Genomic DNA, 25,216 nt, shown 5'->3' with positions numbered 1-25,216 from the left:
TACGCTGGGTCTGCACTCACACCTAGAGCACAGCCGTACGCTGGGTCTGCACTCACACCTAGAACACAGCCGTACGCTGGGTCTGCACTCACACCTAGAACACAGCCGTACGCTGGGAGCAGCAGGAATACCAGCGGCTGCACTCAGGTCTTCAGACGGCGGGTCGATTAAAGACACACTCAGGGCACACCTCTATTAAAAACCGGCCCAAGCCCTGCACGCTCGTTTCAGAAAGCTATTAGGCTGAAGCAGCCAAGCCCCGTCTCAAACACACTAGACTCCATCTCACACACACTAGACTCCGTTTCACACACATTAGACTCCGTCTCACACACACTGGGTTCTGTCTCACACACATTAAAGTCCTTCTCAGACACACTAGACTCCGTCTCACACACACTAGACTCCAAGTCACACACACTAGACTACGTCTCACACACTGAACTCAATCTCACACACACTAGACTCCGTTTCACAAACATTAGACTCCGTCTCACACACACTGGGTTCTGTCTCACACACATTAAACTCCATCTCAGACTCACTAGACTCCGTCTCACACACACTGAACTCCATCTCACACACACTGAACTCCATCTCACACACTGGGCTCCGTCTCACACACATTGAACTCCGTCACACACACACTGGGCTTCGTCTCACACACACATTGAACTCCGTCACACACACACTAGACTCCGTCTCACACACATTGAACTCCGTCACACACACACTGAACTCCATCTCTCACACACTGGGCTTCGTCTCGCACACCCTATATTCCGACTCACACACACTAGACTCCGACTCACACACACTGAACTCCATCTCACACACACTAGACTCTGTCTCACACACACTGAACTCCATCTCTCACACACTAGACTCTGTCTCACACACACTGAACTCCATCTCTCACACACTGGGCTTCATCTCGCACACCCTAGATTCCGACTCACACACACTAGACTCCGACTCACACACACTGAACTCCATCTCACACACACTAGACTCTGTCTCACACACACTGAACTCCATCTCTCACACACTAGACTCTGTCTCACACACACTGAACTCCATCTCTCACACACTGGGCTTCATCTCGCACACCCTAGATTCCGACTCACACACACTAGACTCCGACTCACACACACTGAACTCCATCTCACACACACTAGACTCTGTCTCACACACACTGAACTCCATCTCTCACACACTGGGCTTCGTCTCGCACACCCTAGATTCCGACTCACACACACTAGACTCCGACTCACACACACTGGGCTCCCATCCATTGGCACCAGTTTGAGCCTTCCGGGTGTATGCGCTGGTCACAGCGGCAGCTAAAAGGTATGCCACTTTTTTCAGACCCACTACGAGTGTGAAAACATTTGTGTACCTGCTGATACCGAACACTGATACAAGCGCTTAATAATTTGCCTATGCCAATGTTCTATCAACTTCTCCTACCCAACTGTATCTGGCAGGCAAGTCTAATAGTGCAGCAACAAATGGCAGACAGTCATAAAATCCGGCTACCAGCTGTTTCTGTTCAAAACCTGATAGGGCGGCAGAAAATGACAACACCTTTCTCATTGAGAATTGAGTATTGAGTATTGAGTATTGAGTATTGAGTATTGAGTTTAACATAATGTCGCCATGAAGTGGCATCAGTGTGAGTACGAGTATGAGCACAGTATCAGCCCGATACCCGATACTGGTACTGGTATCGTTGCATCCCTAGAACCAGGTAACAGAACCAGAGTCATCCGTCCAGTCGCAGCAGCTTCAGTCCCAGTTAGAGACCCCTGCTCCTCAGGCTGCTGCAGGAGCCGGATACTGGAGGAGAAGAGCTGCTGGGTCGGGAGTCTGGGGTAAGAGGATTACCCTTCCCCCCCAACACCCCCTGGCCCGAGTGCGGCAGGGTGTCAGTCCATCACCCTCACTGATCCAGACTGATCCGGATGAGGGCAGTCCGGCACAGGCCAGCTGCTGTCAACTCACACTCCGGACTCAGAGTGAAGCTACTGTGCTTCCGACAGAAGAGTCTACTCGGAAAACATAGCCGGTTGTTCAAAGAGATGCACCAATCATAGTCATAGTCCATATTATTATAGTAATAGTCCAGTTATAGTCCACTATAGTCCATAGTAATCATAGTTCATAGTCTACTGTATTCAATGTTTGTTATGGGGCGTGTAGTAAAGTGTAATATAATGTGAGTGTGTTTGTTTGTTTGCGTGCTTGTTTGTGTGTGTATGTGTGTGCGTGTGTGCGTGTGTGTGTGTGTGTGTGTGTGTGTGTGTGTGTGTGTGTGTGTGTGTGTGTGTAGCTGTGTGTTTGTGCATGTGCATGTCTATATATTTGTGTGTGTGTGTGTGTGTGTGTGTGTGTGTGTGTGTGTTTGTGTGTGTGTGTGTGTGTGTGTGTGTGTGTGTGGGTGTCTGTGTGTGTGCATTGCTTTGTGACCGCCACTACTGTCCTTGCAGAATCATTAAGTCGTCAGAGATGCCTTTTTTCTAAAGTTACAGCCACAGACCTCTTCATCCATAAATACATGAGTCTCCACCTGGTGCTGAGCTCCTGCACTTTTACTGAGAACGATGCACAAGACACACACATGCATACACACACATACACACACACACTCTCACACACATACACACACTCTCACACAAGTGAGAACAGTGCAAACTGAGACCGGTGCACACACACTAAACCACTCACACCCTCTCTCTCTCTCTCCCTCTCTTCCTCCGTCTCTCTTTCTCTCTCTCATACACACACACACACACACACACACACACACACACACACACACACACACACACACACACTAACACTAACTCTCAACCACTCCATCACTCTCTGTCTACCACACACACACATAAACACACACACACACACACACACACACACACACACACACACACACACACACACACACACACACACACTCTTCCTCTCCACTCTTACTTCCACTCTCTCCAGCAGGAACAAAGGCCCCCCCCGAGAGCTCATTTTCCAAAATACCGCCACGCTGTCAGCGTAAAAAAAAAATGCGAATCTCGCTCTCCGTCTGAGCCAGCGCTTTTAACGAGAAACATCTGCATGCTTGCAGCCTTTTTTAACTTCCCTCGTTACAACAGCAGCAGAGCCTCAGCGCTGAGTCAGACCAGTGCAGAACAGAGGGGGCTACGGCGACGGAACCACACCCCCCCCCCCCCCCCCGGCGCCGAGTAATATAAGCGTGTAATGCCAAGGACGCTTGATAATGTTCACACACTGTCCACCCACAGCATGCTCAAGAATGTTCAGGGTGTCAAGAGTGTGGAACATCAAAGCAAAGCAGCGTTCTCGGTCAAGGACCGGAATGACAAGGCAGAATCATGCTTCAGGAGGAACTCAAGCCAAGAGAGGAGATCATTTAAAATGCCTTAATGGTCTTACAGGGTTTAGCTGTGAAGAGAAGGTTAGTGCTAGACCCTCTACAAGAGACTTGACACGTTGTTTGCACTCACCTGGGTGTCGCTTGAACTCTATTGGCCTCCGAACATAAAAGATGCCGTGTTTGGCTGGACATCACATCTTCAAAGTGGGGATTGGTTGAGGCCAGGAGAAGGCGGGTCCTCACAAACATCAGGACCAATCAGGACTTGACCCTTCCAGACAGGAGAGATATCACATTCACATTAGATCCACACCCACATCCTACAATTCATTACAGGAAAAGAGCTGTATAGAACTCTGGGCTCTTCACAAAACGATTCAGTTTGATACCTCAATTTGACTTTGATGAAGCCAGGAAAATGAACGTTTAAATACTGCATTGTAAGTATGAACACACAATTTCCAAGCCGGCATAACTAATGAATTTGGCTTGAAGCTCAAATGTCATTGGTCCATTTTCATACACCCATAAAAAGCTCTCCCTGCAGCAGTGAGGGGCTTTCCCTGTGCAGTCCTCTAATCTGGGCAGGGCTTGTGTGTGTGTGTGTGTTTGTGTGTGTGTGTGTGTGTGTGTGTGTGTGTGTGTGTGTGTGTGTGTGTGTGTGTGTGTGTGTGTGTGTGTGTGTGTGTGTGTTTGTGTGTGTGTGTGTGTGTGTGCTTGTGACGGGATGTGTTGGACTGGCAGCTCTTCTGTAGACGAGGTACTCCAGCTCCGCTTGTAATTAAATTTGCAGTAGCCCTTTCATCTGTGAATCTGGGTCTCCGTGCTTTCACCACCCACCCACCCACCCTACCACCACCACTCTTCACCACAGCCTTCTCCAGGACACACACACACACATACACACACACACACACACACACACACACACACCGCAGGGACGCACAGGCACAGTGCAGAGCCTCACAGATAAACTGCTTCAGATGTAACACTAACACGCAAGGTGCAGCGCTGCAGAGGTAAACTGCTTTAGATGTAACACTGGTCAGGATTACCTAACTTTAAACCACCCTGATTCTACAGAAGGCGTGCAGCTACAGACTAATCCCTGTTCATCGTCCGCCTTTATTAGATTATTGCTTTATTTTTAATGCCACATGAAAGATTTTCTGCACATTTTTGTCTGTGCTATGCGCACCCCTCTCTTCCTGGCTGGGGCAGAGGCCCTAGTACTAGGGCTCCTCTCCAGGCCCTGGCCTCCTTTCTAATCCCCCCACCCCACCCCACAGACCCTATCCCTGGGGCCTTGTTCTCTTTCCCACCCTCCGTGCAGTTTCTTTCTCTCCAGGCAGACCCTGGCTGCTACAGACTGCAGGTCGTATGAATTATGAATTCAGATAATGCAGAGACGACGCTCCTGGAATCCGCCTCGTGCCACGCGCTGCCATGGGCACACACGGGCGGAGAGAGAGAGATGAAGAGAGAGATGGAGGGAGAGATGGAGTGAGAAAGAGATGAAGAGACAGATGGAGGGAGAGAGGGTGGCAAGAGGAAGAGGACAAGATGGTATGGTGTCGTGAGGATTGATAAGTCAAGAAAAACAGAAAGAAAGAAAGAGAGATAGAAAGAAAAAGATAGAAGAAGAGAGGAGGTGTGAAAGACAAAGAAAGGTAAAAGAGACAGAGAAAGAAAGAGAGAATGTGTGTGTGAGAGAGACAGAGAAAGAGAGATAAAGGGAGAAAGAGGAAGAGATAAAAAGAGAGAATGTGAAAAAGTGAATGCGTGTGTGAGAGAGAAAGATAGAGAAAGAGAGATAAAGGGAGAAAGAGGAAGAGAGAAAGAAAGAGAGAGAATGTGAAAGAGTGAATGCGGCATGGTAACCAGAGGCAGTGGAGAGGGGGGCAGAGTGTGGTGAGCTGAAAAACCACGGGCACAGCGAAAAGAGAGCTGGGTGCAAAAAAGGGAAGAGGAGAAGAAGAAGAGAAAGGGAGGGGGCCAGTTAAAGGGGGTCAAAAGCGGAGGATGTGGAGAAAAACAAAAAAAAAAAGAAGAAAAAAAAACAAATCCTCACTGGGTGGGAAGTAATAAGCCTGTAGAGGATGGGGAGGAAGTGAGGGATGAGAAGAGAAAGAGAGAGAAATGAAGAAAAACAAAGGAGGAAGATAAAACAAACACAAGAAGGGAAGACATGACTAATCAAAGCATGAGTGTGCAGCAGGCCAGGGCAACTGTACTGTGGCATGGCTCTAACCCGATTAGATAAACTCATCCAACAGAAGTGGACGGAGTGGAAGTTTCTTCTCTTCCTTTCGGTGGTGATTATCATTTCAACATCCCTGGGAGTCGAACACCAGGGGGATTTTCTTAAGCATGATGCAATCAATTCTTTTCAAAGCCACACCACATGAGTAGTTCCTGATGGGTCTCTGTTTGAGTCCAGAGGTTTGCCACTATCTGTCTATGGAAGTGAGCCGATCTAATCTAGCTCTGAATTGGATTAATGATAATCTAGATCTGTGTGACTCCTAAATTGTCTTGGTGCAAATCTGGCTGGAGTGATTCGACGGAGGGGCCAAAGTACCGGTCACAAGAGGAGTCAGATAAAGGCAAAAAAAGAAACTCAACCGTCTGTCGAGGTTATCTGAAACCAGGACAGTCACCCGGGACTGTTGTTTTTCTTCTCCTTAAATCTGCGAGCCCTGGTTTGAAAGTCAGCACACAATCTGACACAGTCTTAGGTCATCTTCCCAGAAACTCTTTCTCTGTGTTAATCTTCAAACGCACTTATATTCTCCTTTCCTCTCTGTTGCATATTGGCTGGCACGCACGCACAAAACACACTCACACAAACAACCACACTGACTGCTACAGCCTACCAATGTACGCTCTTTTAATCACATCACACAAAATGTCTATCTTCTTTGTTTAATTATCTTCACACACATAAACCAAATCACACACGCACACACACACACAAACATGCTCTCTCTGTGTATTTTGTGGGATTGAGAGACTGCACGGAATCGAAGCTAACGTCTGTTCTCTTTGTAGAAAGCTCTTTGGCAGCTATTCAGAGTGCTCTGTGCCCAAATCTAATTAAACCTTTGAGTGTCAAAGCTGGCCAGGTCTTGACGTGCTAAACAGCCCCGGTCTGGTGAGACAGTCAGAAGAGGCCACAGACAATTACCCCGAGACCTGCCCAGGTGACATGCAGGGCATCCCGGGCAAGACAGCCCACTCCCCCAACTTAAGCATCTCCCATTCACACTGCGGTGATGATCAAAAGCTTTAACTCAGGCCAGCCAAATGACAGTGTTTGTTGTTCTCGATTAAATGGCTCTGATTAGGGCCTGGCATGAGACACGTGAATGTTCCCTTCTCTTGGGGACACGGAGCGTTACAGTTTGTGTTCTTTTCACTTCACTGACGAAGGGCCGACTTAATGAGAGTATCCTCTGACCGTAAAAGAGGGACAAAAACAAACTTGTTTATAACGAGGCTTCCCCAGGGCCCGGTTTGAGCATCGCTCCTTTGATCCAATCATCGAAGGTCACACATGCGCTGGACTTTTTAAAGCGCTACATCTGTTTATACAACAAGGCTGAAGAAGAGTATTCAGTCTTTGAAAAAAAAAGGCTTTTCCAAGCAAAAATACTAAATATTACTCAATTTTACAAAAACTCAGTTACATAATTGCACTGGGCAAAACACACACAATCCTCTTGCATGATGAGAGGGATTATTATAATATATTTATTTCAGTCCCCCCCCCCCCCCCCTCATCTTTAACCAAAGCAACAGCTGGCTGCTGTTGTTTTTTTATGTCTGTGACTTTGCGTTTCCTCTTCACTTCTAATTAAATCTGCAGTCACTTTCCGCTTGTCAGTCCAGTCCATTAGTGCAATACAGATGGAACCTTCTGCGCGCCTTTCAATGCAGTTCTCCCAGCAACAATGACCACAGACGTCGGGTTCCCAGTGTACCTTTAAATCTTTCAACCACTTAGAGATTAATCGTCTGGCAAATCCATTTCATTTCTTTTTTGCCGTCCGCACTGACGCAGAGGGTCACATAGGGTCACATCAGTGCGGTTGGCACCTCATCTTAACAGAAGTGAAATACACCACATGCAGTGCAGTGCAGTGCTTGTGCCTATTTGTTAATTAAATGTATTTGTGCTGGTTTAGATTTTTTCAGATATTGAACGGAAGTGTTACATATGTCCTGGGGAGATGTGAGACTGAAGCCTACCAAAAGAATATGTGCCATTCTCCAATGCTGCCTCTGTTGGGTTTCTATGTTGTTGTTTTTTAGATTACATTGTGATGCCATCTTTGTCCAGGTATAGAGAATGACCCATAACATATTTTAGATACCAATCAACAGGATGACATGTTATGCCACACACTTGTACAGTTGAATGAACACTAATAAGTAGATTTGTTGTCCTTTTGAACGGGGTGGCAGTTTGATGGAGGTCACTGAGCAATGCTCTGGCAGACAGCAAGAAAAAAGAGACAAAGGCAAAAAAAAGAGAGGAGATGAAAACCAAAAAATGGCTTAATTGAATTTCTATAACTATCCCATCAGGATGACACAGATATTCTGATAAGCTATATCCTGAGCAGCTCTGCAAAAACTCCCCAAATCTACTCAATCGATGAGTGTGTGTGTGTGTGTGTGTGTGTGTGTGTGTGTGTGTGTGTGTGTGTGTAGCTCTATCCGGTCTCCCTGTGGCCCAAACCGATGAAAAGCTGGATGAACAGACCCAGTTCACAGTGGGTTAACTCCCTGGCCCGAAAATAAATATAATTGATTACAGCAAGTAGCCATTGGGTCCGGGACAGGCTCAGCACGCACGTCAGCTCAGAGCACAGCAGTGCTGTGGGAAAAGAGTGTTGGTAGAGATGCCAGTTATTCCTGATGTGCAAGTGTTGCCTGACTGCTTCTCCTCTCACTGCAGAAGCGCTTAGAGCAACAGCTTCATCACATGTTCCTCATTCACTTCTGAGTCATTGCACAGAGCCTACAGCAAACACACACACACACACACACACACACAGACGCATGCATACACACATACACACACACACACACACACACACACACACACACAGACGCATTCATACACACATACACACACACACACACACACACACATTCAGACGCATGCATAAGCACACACATCCTTACAAACGTGTATGCACACAGTCACTCACACACAAACACATTGATCAGGGTCATTAACATGGCATATTCTGAAACGGTAGGTGCGCATGTGAATGTACACGTGTGTATGTGTGTGTACACGTGTGTTTATGTGTGTGTGCGAGAGAGAGAGAACGATTGTTAATATTGTATCAAAACTAGTTTGTTCTGTGAGAATGAATGCTGCCACAATCAATGAACATATTCACAACATTAGCTGTTTTCGCTCTTGCTTTGGGATGTGATCAACTAAAAAGAATGTGACAAGCTTTAGGCTACTGCCTCTCTTGGCGGAGGGTAGTCTGAATCAGACCTCGCCCACCCCACATAACACAGTGCCTTGTTCATTAAGACGTTTTACTACTCTATAACGGAAAAAAACGATATCATTCGGTTGGTCTTGACTAGGCTAACTCAACTTCAAATTCAATTCTTGATTTCCAATCTGATGATAGGCGGTGTATAAGAGAACATAGTGAAGATTCTACACTGTAGAATAAGGCACATCATACTACGGCACAACGCCTCACTGCCTGAACAGCTTCCCCGGAGGCGCGAGCATGGGCTTCGCGTGGCATGTATGTTAGCTCAGATCGACTAGATTAGTAATGGCCGGCTAGTGAAAATAAAATTCGCTAGCCAGCAGAACGTTTATGATTTTACGTTGGTGTGAATTTGACATACACATAACCCTTCTAAAATGATTCACATTAACTGAATAATTAAATTATAAATATATAGCCAATGTAGCTATTACCTAAGGCATGCCCTTACATTCATGCTTTTCCCCATTTATAAATAGGCTGTGTGATAATAGCATTCTATTAAAAACAAATAAGAACAAAATTGGCCTATTAATTAAACATCGCAATATTGCCAGGAGATTTAAGAAATGGATGAAGCCGTGCTAGATTAGCCGGTAAACAAAGGAAAAATGGTCAATCTTTTGTTGTTTTCTCCTTTAATCTTAATCCGATTTAGATCTCTTCCTCGCCATGTCATCGACAGGAACCAGGCTGCATAGGTTACGCATCAATGCAGTCGGAACCATCCTCATGATAAAAGAAAAAAACATGCTGCTTAGGCACTGCTCCATGACCCACATATTCTGTATGCGATGCAAGGTGCAAAGCAGTATGCAGTCGGCCTGTCACCTACCATTCATTGACAAGGAGGCCCTATAACACGTAATGTGAATAGAAACGTAAAACTAACTCACCTCGTGGTTCAGTAAGGGATCTCGAAGGGGGGTGTGAACCGATGTGGTCCGTTGACGATGAAGAAGAATAGAAAAAGTTGCAAACGCTTGATACAGTTCTCCGAGATCCGTGCGGGACGGGGCGTGCGTATGGGTGAGTGTTTGGGCTGGATGCTGTCAGTGAGCGAGGACCGCTCTCGACCGCTTAATCCCTGGTTAGAACATCTACCCCACCCCCTCCCTTGCCTCCTTCTGCTCGTCCCTTCTCTCCACTGCTGCCTCTCACAGCATTGTTCTCTCTGCCTCAGACAGTCTGCCCTAGGGTCCTCCTCGCAAGGTCAGTTTAATTGAGGAGACAGCGACGAAAATAATAATTATAACACAATAATAATAATAAGAAGAAAGAAAAATATACGGTTATAGTAAACAGTTGTCAAATAATGGTGAATTAGACATTTCTTTGTTATGATTTTGTGTGTGTTTTTAAGTAATATAAAAATGCTTATTCGTTGTTGAGATATATGTGTCATCTGTGAGCCTGCGGCAAACCCACAACATAGCCTTAACCAGCAGGATGTGTAGGCTAGTCATCTCAGTATTTCTGAGGTTAACGTGCTGTTTCCCACTCATTTCAGTTCGTGTGGTTTGAATGTTGTGGGCCACCATACATGAAAAAGCTGATATTTCCGATTTTTTATGGTTTCAAAACACATGACCGGATGCCAGTCACGTGATTTACAGAATTCGTCAAAAAAGCAGCATTAGTCGTAGATAATCACCCCAAAAGCCTTGAGCTAGTGAAATATATTTCAAATTAAACGTCTTTCTTGGTATAATCATCCTGCTGTCACAATCACAAACTCAATGAATTCCTCAAACGTCTTCATTAAAAGTTACACACACTGAACAGTTTCATAACATAATCTGTGAAGAACATAACTGACACTTCCTGCCCACCAATATGTATGTCACAATAATCTTGTCCTGGGAATCTTTACAGAGGTTATGAGGTGAAACATGGTCAGACACTAGAATGTATAAGAGCTTAGTATATTTAATAGTATATTTAATCAGCCCTCTTATTACTCCTAATAATGTGAGCAACAAATAAACTGATAAATAAATACATTAAAATGTTGACAGATTGGGACTGGAAGCCACTTTAATTGCGAGATATTTTGACATATTTTTCTTTTTCTAATATTTCTCAATTTTTTTTAACAGGCTCATTAAATATGCCTAGAAGTGAGAATTTTATGAAAATATGAATGGACTTTTACTTTGACAACGATTTTTGCACTACCCGGATGTGAACTAGCTAACTCACCAACGTTGTTGTTTTATCACAGTCCTCCATAAACTCTCTACTGCGCAGCTTTCAAGCAAACACCCCACTGTTTCTGATACATTCCTTAATATTGATGCTGTAATTTTGTATTCCGTAAGTAGTTTATAATTCAATCCATATTTTCTGTTTCATAAGTGACAGACCATGAGGTATGATCGTCATAACAGATTCGTGTATCAAACAACATTAACTTAAGCTAACTTAGTGTAAATCAGTATTGGCGAAATAGTAATAATAGGATACGATTATGTATTTTCTATGTACTGGCTACTACAGTTATTGAATGTTACTGTCACTCTGCCAGGCTGTCTGTATCCTCAGTCTACTTAGAAGTATGTCTGTCTCAAAGAATTTTTTCAGCATTGTGTCACTGGCTCGAGGGGCATTTTTTCCTCAGATTCTAATGAGAGCTTTTCTTTAATCGCTTGGAAACTCTTTATTTCCTTTGCAGCAAACATGAGACTTGTGATTCTAGATGCTTATGACCAGGCCAGCGAGTGGGCTGCCAAATATATCAGGAACAAAATAGTCGAGTTCAAACCGACTGCAGACAGATACTTCACTTTGGGCCTTCCCACTGGTATGTCTTTGTATTACCATATTTACAAATTCAACGTAATCTAGTGCCACCATGTCTTGTTTTTAACATTGTAATAGCATATAGATTTAATGATGTCCGTGTTTAACCCCCACCTCTAGGGAGCACTCCACTTGGATGCTACAAGAAACTGATTGAATACCACAACAGTGGAGATCTTTCTTTTAAGTATGTGAAAACATTTAACATGGACGAATATGTTGGTAAGTCCTGTCTAAAATTAAAAATAGCCATACACATTAACGTCAATTTGATTTGTCCACACGAGAAAGTGAAGAGCATGATAGTGTCTCTTCTCAGGAGCGTCTAGACTGCTCAGGCACTTTGAAATACCTGAAACTCATTTCTTTGGAGTCATTGGATGTGGGGAAATTCATCCTTTTGTTCACATTTCTAAGACTAGCAAATATGTAGACCAGTTTTTCTTCATGCAGTCTAATCTTTGCCTTTGTTGTTAATGCTGAATCGGCAGTTTTAGGCTCTATCACTCACTAAGTGCCAGTTGTACATCTCCAAGTCCATCTCTCGTGTGGAGCAATCCATTGATTCTCTCATTGATCAGTATGAAGGTAGCCTTCATAGCCTCCTTTTTTATGAAAGAGACATAAGATGAACCTGCCCCCCCCACCCCCACCCCCACCCCCTAGGTCTTCCAAGGGACCACCCAGAGAGTTACCACTCCTACATGTGGAACAACTTCTTCAAGTTCATCGACATCGAGCCCCAGAACGCCCACATCCTGGACGGGAACGCCCCCGACAACCAAGAAGAGTGCAACGCCTTTGAGATGAAGATAAAGGATGCTGGTGGCATCGACCTGTTTGTGGGGGGTAAGCAAAATCAAATCCAACACAGTCCTGTAAGAGGGAGTAATGGAAGAAAGTTCAGTGTAAAGGTACAGTAAGAATCATGGAGGTAATGTTAAATCATTTTTTGAAATAATCATTTTTGTAAATCAAGTCATATTTACCCTTTAACACCAACACCTACATGATGTTATTTGTTATCCAGACTGATTTGCTGTGTAGCATTGTATTTTGACTAGACACAGTAACAATAATTGTAGGTGTAGGAGCAGAATGGGAAGATCAGACTACAGATCTCCTATTTTCAACCATTTTGTTTTTACCTTTGCTGACATGGCTAGAAGGATGAAGTACAAATACATGCACACCCCCTGACCTTTGCCCTCTCCCCAGGTATTGGTCCCGATGGACACATCGCCTTCAACGAGCCTGGGTCCAGCCTGGTGTCCAGAACAAGAGTGAAAACCCTGGCAAAGGACACTATTGTGGCTAACGCCAGGTTCTTTGGGAATGACCTATCCAAGGTCCCCACAATGACCCTCACAGTCGGTGTTGGAACAGTGATGGACGCCAGAGAGGTAAAACAACATGGATTCCAACAGTTTCAAGATTTCAAGGAAATGGAAGGCGGTGGAATAAAATGCTTAATCTGTAAAAGTTTAAAAATAACATGACTAGGCATACCGTTTTGGTCATACCAGACCCACCAGTTTCATACACAAATATGGAAAATGTTTTCTTAGACGTGATCTAAAGCTCAGCCTGTAAGTGGTGTCTAACTCTATCCTCTTGCTTCCCGTTGGCTCTTAGGTGATGATCCTAATCACAGGAGCGCACAAAGCCTTCGCCTTGTACAAGGCCATCGAGGAGGGGGTCAACCACATGTGGACGGTGTCCGCCTTCCAACAGCACCCCCACACCATCTTTGTGTGCGACGAGGACGCCACTCTGGAACTCAGGGTCAAGACTGTGAAGTACTTCAAAGGTAACACTGTTTCACCAAATAGGACCTAAAGGTTTTTTTTACCAGTGTCCAGTCTCTAACTGTTGTGTATAGTGTAGTGTAGTGTAAGTGTTGTTGAGATACACTGTATACTTGCTTACTTGTCTATGGTTATAATTTACCCTGCCATAAATCCTGAAACACAACACCCTTCATGAATACAGCTTTTGTTGAATTATGTGAATGCCAGAATTGTCTCAGACAAAACAAGACCTGATATGTTCAGCCATAAACAGCCAATTCGTGGAGCACAAGGATTTAGTCGAGTTGTTTGCGAGAGTCATATGCATGTTGTTGTCATTCCCGTCTCCGCGAGTGTGAAGGGAACGCCCAATAAAGAGGGGAACGATGTCCTTAGGGCACAGAATTCCTTGTCTGTCTTCCCTCACGTCCCCCTCCCTCGTCTCCTCTCTCCCACAGGCCTGATGCATGTCCATAACCAGCTGGTGGATCCCGTACACAGCATCAAGGACTACAAAGACTGAAGCGGGAGACGTTACCTTAGTCTCCTAGGGAGCAATATTCCAGGACTGTTACTGAAGCTCGCACAATCCGGTGGCAAGTTGTGTAAAATGGTCATGTGACTAACCTGACTGCAACATCTACCTACTACATCTGTGCTTTGATGCAAAGATACTGATCCTTTGCTAAGGCCGTGGTTGGTCTTTGTGTCATACTGCATTTAATCTCTTATCAATACTGTAAGTCATGGTGAGTTCATTAGGGTTTGCACGTTTGGCCAATGCTGTAACATTCAGCGACACACCAGTGTCTGGTCTGATAGAGCTGTTGGGACAGCAATTCTGGGAAAGCAGCCTTACTCTGGTTCCCCTCAGCATCCTCATCTGGGTTTAAAGAGGTCCACATCTTATTGAGCTGCACCGCTGCCCTACGGGCACTCTTCATGTACAGTTCGCCCTCATTTGTACAGGTCTTGTATGGCCCAACACTTACACATTCTGTTACTTCTATTCTTTCTCTTGAAGAGTTAGCGAACATTCCTTATCTCGTACTGTGACTTGAAGTGAATTATTCACCTTGCTCTTGCCAAGGGGCCACTGATGCTTGTCGTTAAGTCCTTCAACATGATGTAGAGCCACTGATCTGGAGGCAGGGTTTGAGCCAAATTGGCTTGATTCCATTGAGCTAAACTGGCTTGAGTACATTGTTATGAAAAGGGATATGTTTTCTAAGGTGACGCTGGCTGGCCCGTCATGTTACTTGTGTTGTTGACCGGTTCTGTAAAACTCGGTTCTGTTTTGGTCCAAATTTAACAAGTAGCAAACAGAATGGCGTCTGTCTGTACACTCCCTCTTACACTCTTGTTTTTGTACCTTTTCTTTCTCGTCAACTGAAGTATTAGATCATTAAATAATATTTCATTTCAATTAGGCTAATCTGAATGTACTATGTGTTTGGCGGTTATTACAGTTATTCTTCTGTGTTTTTGGGCCCTTGTCTACTGGTGCAGTGTTTCTCTAATCAATGTCTGTTTAGTCTCTGCTTACTGACTAAAATCATAGGGCATTAATTGGCCATATGTCTGTATGGCAGATAGACATTTTTTTTCCCATTCAGTCATTACTTATATGAACATTTATTTCAAAGTACTTTATACAAGTCATCTTATTTTCGGATGAAATGTGAGCAGTTTGTCTTCACTTTTCAAGGCCACAGGTGACATGAAAAGAATGTAGAGGTTTCACCATTTTCATTACACTTTCTCTTTTACTTCAAGAGTACTGTAAGCATCGTACATTAAAAAAAAATCTTTTCAATTCAGTGAAACGTCTCCAGATGAATCTTGTGTGACTGCGTGTGTAATGTGAATTCACCAGTAAGCGTTGTGTTTCATTCATGTTTTTGTGTAATGTTCATGTCCTCTGTGTTAAGCGTTGTGTTTCATTCATATGTGGCCTGATGATGGCACACTCCGGCTCCCCAGAAGTCATTGCGTCACACACAGTGGTTCTGTGGTGGTTATCTTCACTTATTCTTTAACGTATTATTTCTCCTTCCGTTTTAAAACGTTGATGAATGCATCTTTGGGAACTTCCACATTTCCAATGCTACGCATTTTCTTCTTCCCCTCTGCTTGCTTTTTAAGGAGTTTCATTTTTCGGGTTATATCTCCTCCGTACTGTGGCACAACAGGAGAAAAAGTCAAATGTATTACATGACAGACAAAAAAAAACAGAAGTTTCCATGATGTCATTTTTTTTTGTTTGCGGAAGAGATTGTTTTGTAAAGTACTTACACACTTTGCCAAAACATTCTTCCTGTATGCTTTGATCCTACATAAAAGAAAAGAGAATCGTTAGTTAGTTAGTTAGTTCGTTGTTTTCATGTCACTGGACCGACTGGTCAGACGTCGATTCTGACTTACGTTTCCCTAGCGATGACCTTACTCCCGAGGGCTGCCTGCACTGCGATCTCAAACATCTGCCTCGGGATGGAGTCCTTTAGGCGCTCGCACATAGCCTTGCCTGTGCTGTATGCTTTGTCTCTGAGAACAGGACACCGATTCAAGGGGGAGGGAGAGAAGGGGCAACATCTCAATCTCACTTCCTTACATTACAAACCCTCGTGTCTTCACATTCCTTTCATTACAAACACTTACTATGTCCTTAGGCATAGTACACAGTGGCACATTGTTTCTAGAAGGGGCCTAAATGGCCAGTTATGTTGAAGCAAAATGGTTCCTGTCTGTAGCTCACTGTGGGTCGGGTAAAAGGTAATCTGGGTGTCCTCACCTGTGCACAATGGTGGTGAGTTCTTCCACTGGCCTCCCATTTAACAGGAAGTCCATCTTAATCAAGTCGGCTGGCTGATAGCCTGCGTCCTCATAGTCAAAGCTGCACAAAACAAAAGGGTGAATGGGAGTGGCCACAAAACATGGAGTGGTCAAAAGGCGATCGTTTGGGATGGGCCATACAACATGGAGCGGTCAAAAGGTGATGTTTGGGAGCGGCTGCATAACATGAAAAGGTCAGAAGGGTGATGTTTGAGAGCGGCTGCATAACATGAAAAGGTCAGAAGGGTGATGTTTGAGAGCGGCTGCATAACATGAAAAGGTCAAAAGGGTGATGTTTGGGAGCGACCAGACAACATGGAGTGGTCAGAAGGGTGATGTTTGGGAGTGGCCATACAACATGGAGCGGTCAAAAGGGTGATGTTTCGGAGCAGACACACAACATGGAGTGGTCAGAAGGATGATATTTGGGAGCGGCCAGACAAAATGGAGTGGTCAGAAGGGTGATGTTTGGGATGGGCCATACAACATGGAGAGGTCAAAAGGGTGATGTTTGGGATGGGCCATACAACATGGAGCGGTCAAGAGGTGATGTTTGGGAGCGGCTGCATAACATGAAAAGGTCAAAAGGGTGATGTTTGGGACTGGCCGGACAACATGGAGTGGTGCAGGCTGAGAATCCTGACTGTTTCCTCACCTGGCGTATCCTGACGACATGGACTTGAGATTGTCATAGAAATCCACCACGATCTCATTGAGTGGAAACACGTACTTCATCATGACTCTGTGCTCATCGATGTACACCATGTTCCTCTGGGTGGCTCTGCGATTCTACACCAATCAGATCACACCATTGGTTCCACAATCACAATTCCATGATCAATTCTATGGAAATAATTTGCTGAATGAAGACACTGACTTCCATAATAGAACTTGAAGTTAAATATATTAGTTGGACCAGAAAAGACAAAGTTCCTATTGTCTGTCTTGTACCTATCTGTCACACACACACACACACACACACAAAATACATTATATACACACACACACACTCATCATACCACAAGGTACGATGCAGTGCCCTTCCTCTGTGCTAAGGGTAGATGGATGTTAAAGCACTTGCACTATTTTTACTATTTCTCTTTTAAACTGTTTTAAGGGTTTTTTATTTATTTTATCATGATGTTAGTAAGCCTATCAGAACACCAGGTTCTGATACGATGTTGATCATTTTGTATTTATCTTTTACTCCATGTACTGCTCCTGCTGCTTGCTTTTATTGATTTTATGTAAAGCACTTTGAATTGCAAATCTTGTACGAAATGTGCTGTATAAATAAAGTCTTACTTACTTACTTACTTACTTAAAGGCTGTTTGGCCTTCCTGTTCAGCCATCCTTTCTTCACCTACCCTCTCTGTCTGCTGAGTGCTATTCCCATCTCCTAACATAGCCTAACAACATCAGGCTACATCTACTCTTAACATTTCAAATGAAAGACAGAGGGAGGAAGCTTTACCAGACAGAGCGTCATAATTTTCCCAGTGAAATCGTCAGGGGCGATGATGGTGCCCAGAACCATTGGTTCCAGGTACTCAGACACCATGGACCTATCGGGGAACAGGGCGGGATTCACGATGGTGATTTCCTCTTGTCCGTACTCCTACAGAGAGAACATTTGAATGTGTGTAAGGAACAGGAACAGGAACAGGAACAGGAACTAGACACCCACAGACCAACAAACGTACACTTGCATTAATGTTCTGCATTAGTGATATACTTATTTTTCGATCAAATAAAAAAATATACATTTGCATTGTATTTTGTTTTATCTAATCAATTCTGGACTATTTACTCAAAATTACACCCGTTTTTTTGAACATTTCTTTTTTTATTTCTGTTTACTTGGACATGCGTGTATACAACACCCCATGCTGATTATTAAAGGTTATTAAACCATTAATGATAATGAATACAAATAAAGAAGGACAGAAGAATGGGCAGTGACATTGCCACCCGGCCCCTAGGTGACTGCTGTTGATGGTGAGGCTTGCCTTAATGAGCTTGGCTGAGGTGAGAACTGCTTTGTACGGCACGGTGGGTGCGGTCACGATGACCGAGGCGTTGTACTCCTGTTCCAAGCGCTGGTTAAACACCTCCATATGCAGCAGGCCCAGAAAGCCCAGTCTAAGGGAGGGCAGAGAGGTTTAGAAATGGGAAAGAGAATGTCCTTCTGATGCAGGACACACACAAAGGGCCTTCAGGCAGCCTTGGCTTTATCTTCTAAACGTTGCTTTCTACTGCCCTCTACCTGCTGTGGATGGATAAAACAGCATACAGGGTGGCGTCTATTTCTACCTGCTGTGCCTCTCCTGATTAACCATAACATGCAGCTAATCAGCAATAGCAGATTTTAGTCGTGTTTGTGTGTGTGTGTGTCACACGTGTGTGTGTGTGTGTGTGTGTGTCACACGTGTGTGTGTGTGTGTGTGTGTGTGTCACACGTTTGTGTGTGTGTGTGTGTGTGTGTGTGCGTGCGTGCGTGCGTGCGTGCGTGCGTGCGTGCGTGCGTGCGTGCGTGCGTGCGTGCGTGCGTGCGTGCGTGCGTGCGTGCGTGCGTGTGTGTGCGTGTGTGTGTGTCTCACACGTGTGTGCGTGTGCGCGCGTGTGTCTCACATGTACGTGTGTGTGTGTGTGTGTGAGTGTGAGTGTGAGTGTGTGCGTGCGTGCGTGCGTGCGTGCGTGCGCGTGTTTGCGCGTGTGTGTGCAGAGAATCCCCCAGGAGTGGAGCTGAGAATGGCTGGCATATGAAATGTGAGCACACACACCTCCAGCCTGCTCCCAGAGCCATACTGCTGTCTCTCTGCACCGTCACACTCGAGTCGTTCAGGGTGAGCTTCTCCACAGCGCTCCGCAGGTTGGTGTACTCAGACTGGTCCATCGGGTACATTCCTGCAACGTTAAAACCACTACTTACTTCTGCAGTGATAAAGGTTTATTACTAGAAGTTGTGGCGGGGTGGGAGGCTTATATCTATTAGCCATCTGCAATGAAGCAAACGCTTACACAGGAAATAGTTTTTTACAGCACGAGTGGACGAGTCCTTAAAGTGATTGACCTGAGCCTGGATAAGTTGGCTGCTTTGGAAAAATGAAATGCTGACTGCGTAACATTTAGCTTCAGTAACTTTCACTGACATTTGCTTACCCATAAGCTGCTGAGACACACACACACACACACACACACACACACAAACACACACACGTAAGTTGCCAACATTTCCAACATTGGCTGGCAGTCTTGAATGACAGTGTTGGTCCTTACCAGCAAACACCATGGACTTGGCTGGTTTGAACCCTGGCAGGGCCTCCACTGGTTGCTTATGGTGATAAAGAGTGTCTCCAATTTGAGCTTCTGCAACGTCTTTCATCCCAGCAACGATGTACCCCACCTGACCTGCATACCTTAAATAGAGGTAGTCTAAAGATTATTAAGTATAACAACTATGATGATAGCATACAAAAAAAAAAACATTAACAACAAATTTTCAGTTAACAGAAGATGCTTACAGTGTTTTTGTAGGAGCTTCATTGGGTCTAAGGATTCCAAGCTCGTTCACTTCGTAGGTTTTACCCAAGTAGGCAGATACAATTTTATCCCCTTTAGACACCTGGCCCCCAACGAGAGCAATGTTGGCTACGACCCCCCTGTAGTGGTCAAACGTGGAGTCAAACACCAGGGCCTTGAAGGGATCCTTCGCTCTGGCTGAGGGCCTTCAATGGGAAGAGAGGAAGAAACAGGGTCTGTCAGCACGCTTATGGACGTCCTGAGGTGCATGTTTCAACACAAGTGACAACATGTCTCCCCTGCAGCCAATGTATGCCACACACACACACACACACACACACACACACACACACACACACACACACACACACACACACACACACACACACACACACACACACACACACACACACACACACACACACACACACACACACAGATCAGGAGTCTGGGTCTTACACACTCTCTCACACACTACTTATGAAAAAACATGACTCACGGCGGGAGCCTTTTCACAACCTCTTCGAGGACTTGATGGACATTGGTGCCCTGCTTGGCAGAGATCTACAGACAGCGGAACAGCCCAGACAAGACAAGAGGAGTCAGGAGAGCTGAGCTGGCAGACACACAAATCTGCTTTTAAAGGCCTGGCCTCAACACACTCACCCTAATGCATTCCGCTGCTGGAATATCAAAGACCCTTTCAATCTGCTTCTCCACTCGCTCTGGGTCAGCGTTTTTAAGGTCAATCTGACAGCGGCACAGAAACATCAATTAAAATACAGCATTTTTTCAACCAGCGTTAGACATTTTATTAATGTTGTCCGTGTACCTTATTTATTACTGGGATGATGGTTAGTTGAGCCTCGAATGCCAGGTAAAAGTTGGCCACTGTTTGAGCTTGAATTCCCTTGAAGCAAGAAATAAATCAATTAATGAAATTCTGTTTTAGAAGCATTTTTTTTGGAATACAAAAGCCATGCTCATTTGACTGACAGCACAGTGTGCATGGCAATTAATCTGTGAAAGCACTTAAAGGTACAGTATGTACAATTTAGGCTGATCTATTAGCAGAAATAGAATATAGTACTCATAATCAGGGACGTGCACAGGAGGGGGCTAAGGTTGCTCAGGAAACTGCCCGTTTGCCCTCCTCGACTAAAGGTGCCTCTCCGAAGGAAATATATATATATTTTAAATAGTATTATGGCTGCAGAACTTTATGTATGCCTAGATAAAAAAATCGTGGAATATGCATCCAGGGGACGGGGGTGTGGCAGCGGCAGTTAGTAAGAGTTTAAAATGAGTTACGCAAAATATGCGTCCAGGGGACGGGGGTGTGGCAGAGGCGGTTAGTAAGAGTTTAAAATGAGTTGCACAAAATATGCATCCAGGGGACGGGGGTGTGGCAGCGGCGGTGACAAAAATGTACGTGTTGCCCCTTTATTCCAGGGCAGAGCAACTGCCCTTCAAAACTCCTGTGTGACGTTCCTGCTCATAATTATGTTTTCATTACTGTATAAGCATCTGGAACTACGAATCTTTAGCTTAAGATGAGCCCTTTGCATCTACATAAGGAGTCAGGTCATAGTCCACAGAGTCTGCTGTGTTGCACTGCCATGTTTTTACAGTAGCCCAGATTGGACAAACCAGATCACTGGCACTAGAGAGGGCCTGTCCCATTCTTTCTGGCACATGACAGCCACCGTAGCTTCTCATACATGCTTGGAAATTGAGAAGTATTCAGTTGGTTGCAATCTGTAACCTCATCAGTAGATGCAACTAAATCCTTAACTGTACCTTTAAAAGCACTTTCCCATTGCATTGCACTGCACTGTCAGTAAGCAGATACTCTTATCCAGAGCCACTTTCAGTGAGCCAACCACACTGACAGTCCCCCGCAGCAGTGCCTTGCTCAGGGGTGCCATTGTTGCAGGCCCTGGGGCTGAACTTAATGATAATGGTATTTAATGCTAACAGCATTTAACAGAACACATTTTTAACCACATCTGAAATGGTAATTGTATTCAGATGCATCAGTAAGTCAACAATATAAGTTAAAGAAATACAGTTATGCACATACGGCAATGATCGGTAGCCTATGTTTATAATTCACCTGGTTGGCGTCAACAACAAGAAGAACTCCTTGGCATGCAGAAATGGACCGAGACACTTCATAGCTGAAGTCAACATGACCCTTAACAAAGAACACAGTAAAAAGAAAAAGAAGTGTGAACGTCATGACAGAGTCAGTACAGAAGAGAAATGTACCCACAGTTTCTGCCCAAAGCAAACGTACCGGCGTGTCAATGAGATTGAGTAGGTACGTTTCATCTTGGTATGTGTAGAACAAGGAGGCAGTTTGGGCCTTGACTGTGATGCCTCTCTCACGCTCCACCTGTAGTTTATCAAGCACTTGCTTGTTCTTCTCCGTTTTTACAATGGCCCCTGACAACAAAAGAATGAGCTGATGTAAATGGGTCACTGAGCTATGAGGAGATCAATCATTTGCTGATTTATTTGTTATTGCCACACATCCCCTAAGTCAGGATGATTAAGGTGATAACTCTCCTATACATGCTGTGAAACTCCATTATTTTTTGATGCTGTGACTGTATTACATACACATCAGTAATTTCAGATAATTTGGGACATACATGATGCAAAGTGCTAAAAACGATTGAAATAGTATCATCTAACAACATTCTGAACATGGACCAATGGGCTTACCTGTTATCTCCAAAAGCCTGTCAGCCAAGGTGCTCTTTCCATGATCGATATGGGCAATGATACTGAAATTTCTTATCTTGTCGACAGGAAAGTTCGACAGGTCAATAGCCCCCTACGAGATTGAAGGAGAGAGGACACCCATCAAAAGGCATTGCTTATCAATTTCTATTTTATGTGAAAAGAAAGACATTAACAAAATAGTTATGGCAGATATTAATACGTATTTACAATAGGATGTGTATTATAATATGTTAACGTATATACCTTCTCTGTACTGGAGCTGTAATCTTTGCAAAGCTGATTTGGTAGACATATCAACGCGCTTTTCATCCACCGGTGTCTAATCAGAGTGCAGACGGTGCTGTAGGCCTGGGTACGTCTTTTAATCTTGCATATTTTCAATTCAAGAAAACCTCTCATTAAGGGCATAACCTGCCCTCGCGTATTAAATAAAAATAGTTGCATGGTTGGAGCGTTTGCTAGCTAGCCAACATAGTGACAAGTCAAGGAAGCTAACCACAGCTAACACTTTGACAGCTCTCCCCTTCTGCTAAAAGTGTCAGGCTACTTGGAGATGTCCGTAGTCAGACGACCAGCATCAGAAAGTAATTCCCTATTGCGTTAATTTATCACTGAACATTCAAGTTAATCAAGAACATTTTCTTGCACGAAAGTTAAATCCTGGTAAATCCTGATATGAACTAGTGTGACAATGAAGGACGCTGCCATCTTGGATATTCGCAGTACATCTTGGGAAATGTAGTAAACAACTTAGATACAGGCGCAAAAGTGCTGACAATTCTCATACCAGGATCGTAGTACTGTCGATCGATGTTGTACTGTCGATGTTATACAAAACATGTCAACAAAACTGTGATGCACTATTAACGTTTGGTCAGGTCAGATATTCAATTCTTAAACATTAATAACGAAATGTGAAATAACGTATGTAGGCTAAAGCTAAAGCTTATCTAGGCTACATACACCTCTTATAAATATGTTTGAAGGGATAACATATCTCTTACACGTAACCGTTCGAACAATACGTTTTCTTCTTTGTAGCTAATTTGTCCACAAAGTGGCAACATAATTTCGAATACCTCGCCAATACTTTGGGCGGTGGTTCCTTTTATTGCCACAAGGGGGCACCACGAACACAAAACATGTGCACGAGTCAAAAGAAACGTAAAGAATGGATTTCCATGGCAACGTTGCAACCCACTCATACTAAGTATGTATCCTGAAAGCTGCCCAGATAAGAAATCAAATGAAATGTCTCTCAGCTGCCTTTATACCTGTTGGCTCCAGAGAGATATCTACCCCAGTCGAGCCCCTCTCTGTGCCAGTGGATGCCTATTTTATCTCTGACCTATTCAGCTTATCTCTAGTATAATTCAGATGACACGTGAAGTATATGTACAAGACCTTTATTTGTTGTGTCACACACAAATACTGAAGAGAAAGATGAACGCAAAGATGTATGACCATAGCATACAGATATGCTCAGAGACTGTATACAAACAGACTTGACCACACACAATTAAACATGCACATAATTTTATTCTCTTCTCTTGCAGGCTCGTGTATTACAGATGCGAAGGGTGGAGTCACTTTTGATTCACTAAATGCATTGCTGTTTATTTATGGTGTGTCAGGTTAAATTGGGAATAAAAATGGCATAAACTGCCTGTCAAATATATTACAGTGTCTTTATTGCCCTCCCACTGCATCAGAGTTATGTATCTGTCTCTGTGCAAGAAGCAAGTGCACTTTCATATTCTGTTTTTTCTCTCATGAAACTATGAAGATGATTCCAAATTTAATGTTTTTTCCTCAAAAGTGTTGCCAAATGCCAGATGTTTCACATGACCCAAATGCATGGCATTTTCAAACCAGCAAAAATATACACAACACCTAAAATGTCTTTTTCACATAGAAAGTGTATGAATGTGTTTATTTTGTTGTTGCTATCAGATAGCATGAAATGATATGATACCATAGAGGCAAGACACACCGGTGTAACATCCAAGGTTTTCGTTTTACGTCTGTCTATATCCTGTCTTCTTCCACAAACCTGGCCATAGCTTTGGTGTGTGAAAGATCGGGGGAAGGTAATGGATGTTCTCTGACTGACAGGGTACAACCCCACACACTGATAATAGTGATTGGACTTGGAAGTAAGATAGAGTGTGGACTACAGTGTCAGGCACGGGGCTTAAGATGAAGTCCATGGGTTTCATTTACTGGAGCCAAGAGTAGCTATGGGACATTGCCTCCCCTGTTATAAAAATGTGAATTCACTGAGGAAAGAGGTGTACCACCCGCCCCCCCACCCCCCTTTAGATATGTTCTTTGTGTGCATGTGTGTTGTGTGTGTGTGTGTGTGTGTGTGTGTGTGTGTGTGTGTGTGTGTGTGGTGTGTGTGTGTGTGTGCGTGTGTGTTGTGTTGCACCTGCACGCAGTAGTTGGAGGGAAAAGCAAGCTCAAACAGACAAGAAAATTGCAATTCACTGCAGCAATCTTCAGCGCTGTGAAATGAAGGGCAAAGCAACAGCATATCCATCTCTTTAAATCTGCTCAGTCAATGGACACGCATCCTCTGGACCAACTTGACCTG

At 44.2% G+C, this 25,216-nt stretch overlaps 3 protein-coding genes across 3 annotated transcripts in view; 1 reads left to right on the top strand and 2 right to left on the bottom strand.

Annotated features, from left to right (window-relative positions):
• The window catches only part of frmpd1b (FERM and PDZ domain containing 1b), a gene marked incomplete at its 3' end in the record, with an annotated part of 28,764 nt that extends 18,817 nt beyond the window's left edge, over positions 1–9,947 (bottom strand). The window contains exons 1-2 of the mRNA XM_080843566.1: positions 9,819–9,947; positions 3,522–3,662 (exon numbers count right to left, since the gene is read on the bottom strand). The remainder of the gene's footprint in view (positions 1–3,521; positions 3,663–9,818) is intronic.
• Positions 9,948–11,166: 1,219 nt separating this feature from the next.
• gnpda2 (glucosamine-6-phosphate deaminase 2) lies at positions 11,167–14,615 on the top strand. Its single transcript, XM_080843390.1, has 7 exons — positions 11,167–11,238; positions 11,597–11,725; positions 11,845–11,946; positions 12,391–12,573; positions 12,943–13,127; positions 13,360–13,534; positions 13,973–14,615. Exons 2-7 carry the CDS (start codon positions 11,602–11,604, stop codon positions 14,035–14,037), a joined length of 834 nt encoding a protein of 277 aa, XP_080699516.1. The 5' UTR covers positions 11,167–11,238; positions 11,597–11,601; the 3' UTR covers positions 14,038–14,615.
• Positions 14,616–14,794: 179 nt separating this feature from the next.
• On the bottom strand, positions 14,795–23,327 carry guf1 (GTP binding elongation factor GUF1). Its single transcript, XM_080843389.1, has 17 exons — positions 22,864–23,327; positions 22,600–22,711; positions 22,169–22,317; positions 21,986–22,066; positions 20,702–20,779; positions 20,536–20,619; positions 20,369–20,433; positions 19,872–20,075; positions 19,627–19,766; positions 19,131–19,254; positions 18,357–18,489; positions 17,822–17,965; positions 17,002–17,135; positions 16,306–16,407; positions 15,939–16,058; positions 15,810–15,846; positions 14,795–15,692 (listed from the first exon to the last, which is right to left on the bottom strand). Exons 1-17 carry the CDS (start codon positions 23,062–23,064, stop codon positions 15,558–15,560), a joined length of 2,043 nt encoding a protein of 680 aa, XP_080699515.1. The 5' UTR covers positions 23,065–23,327; the 3' UTR covers positions 14,795–15,557.
• Between the last annotated feature and the right edge of the window lie 1,889 nt (positions 23,328–25,216).

Source organism: Sprattus sprattus, assembly GCF_963457725.1.
Source record: "Sprattus sprattus genome assembly, chromosome: 8".
NCBI classification, from domain to species: Eukaryota; Metazoa; Chordata; class Actinopteri; order Clupeiformes; family Clupeidae; genus Sprattus; species Sprattus sprattus.
This window is presented reverse-complemented; position numbering and strand designations above follow the sequence as displayed.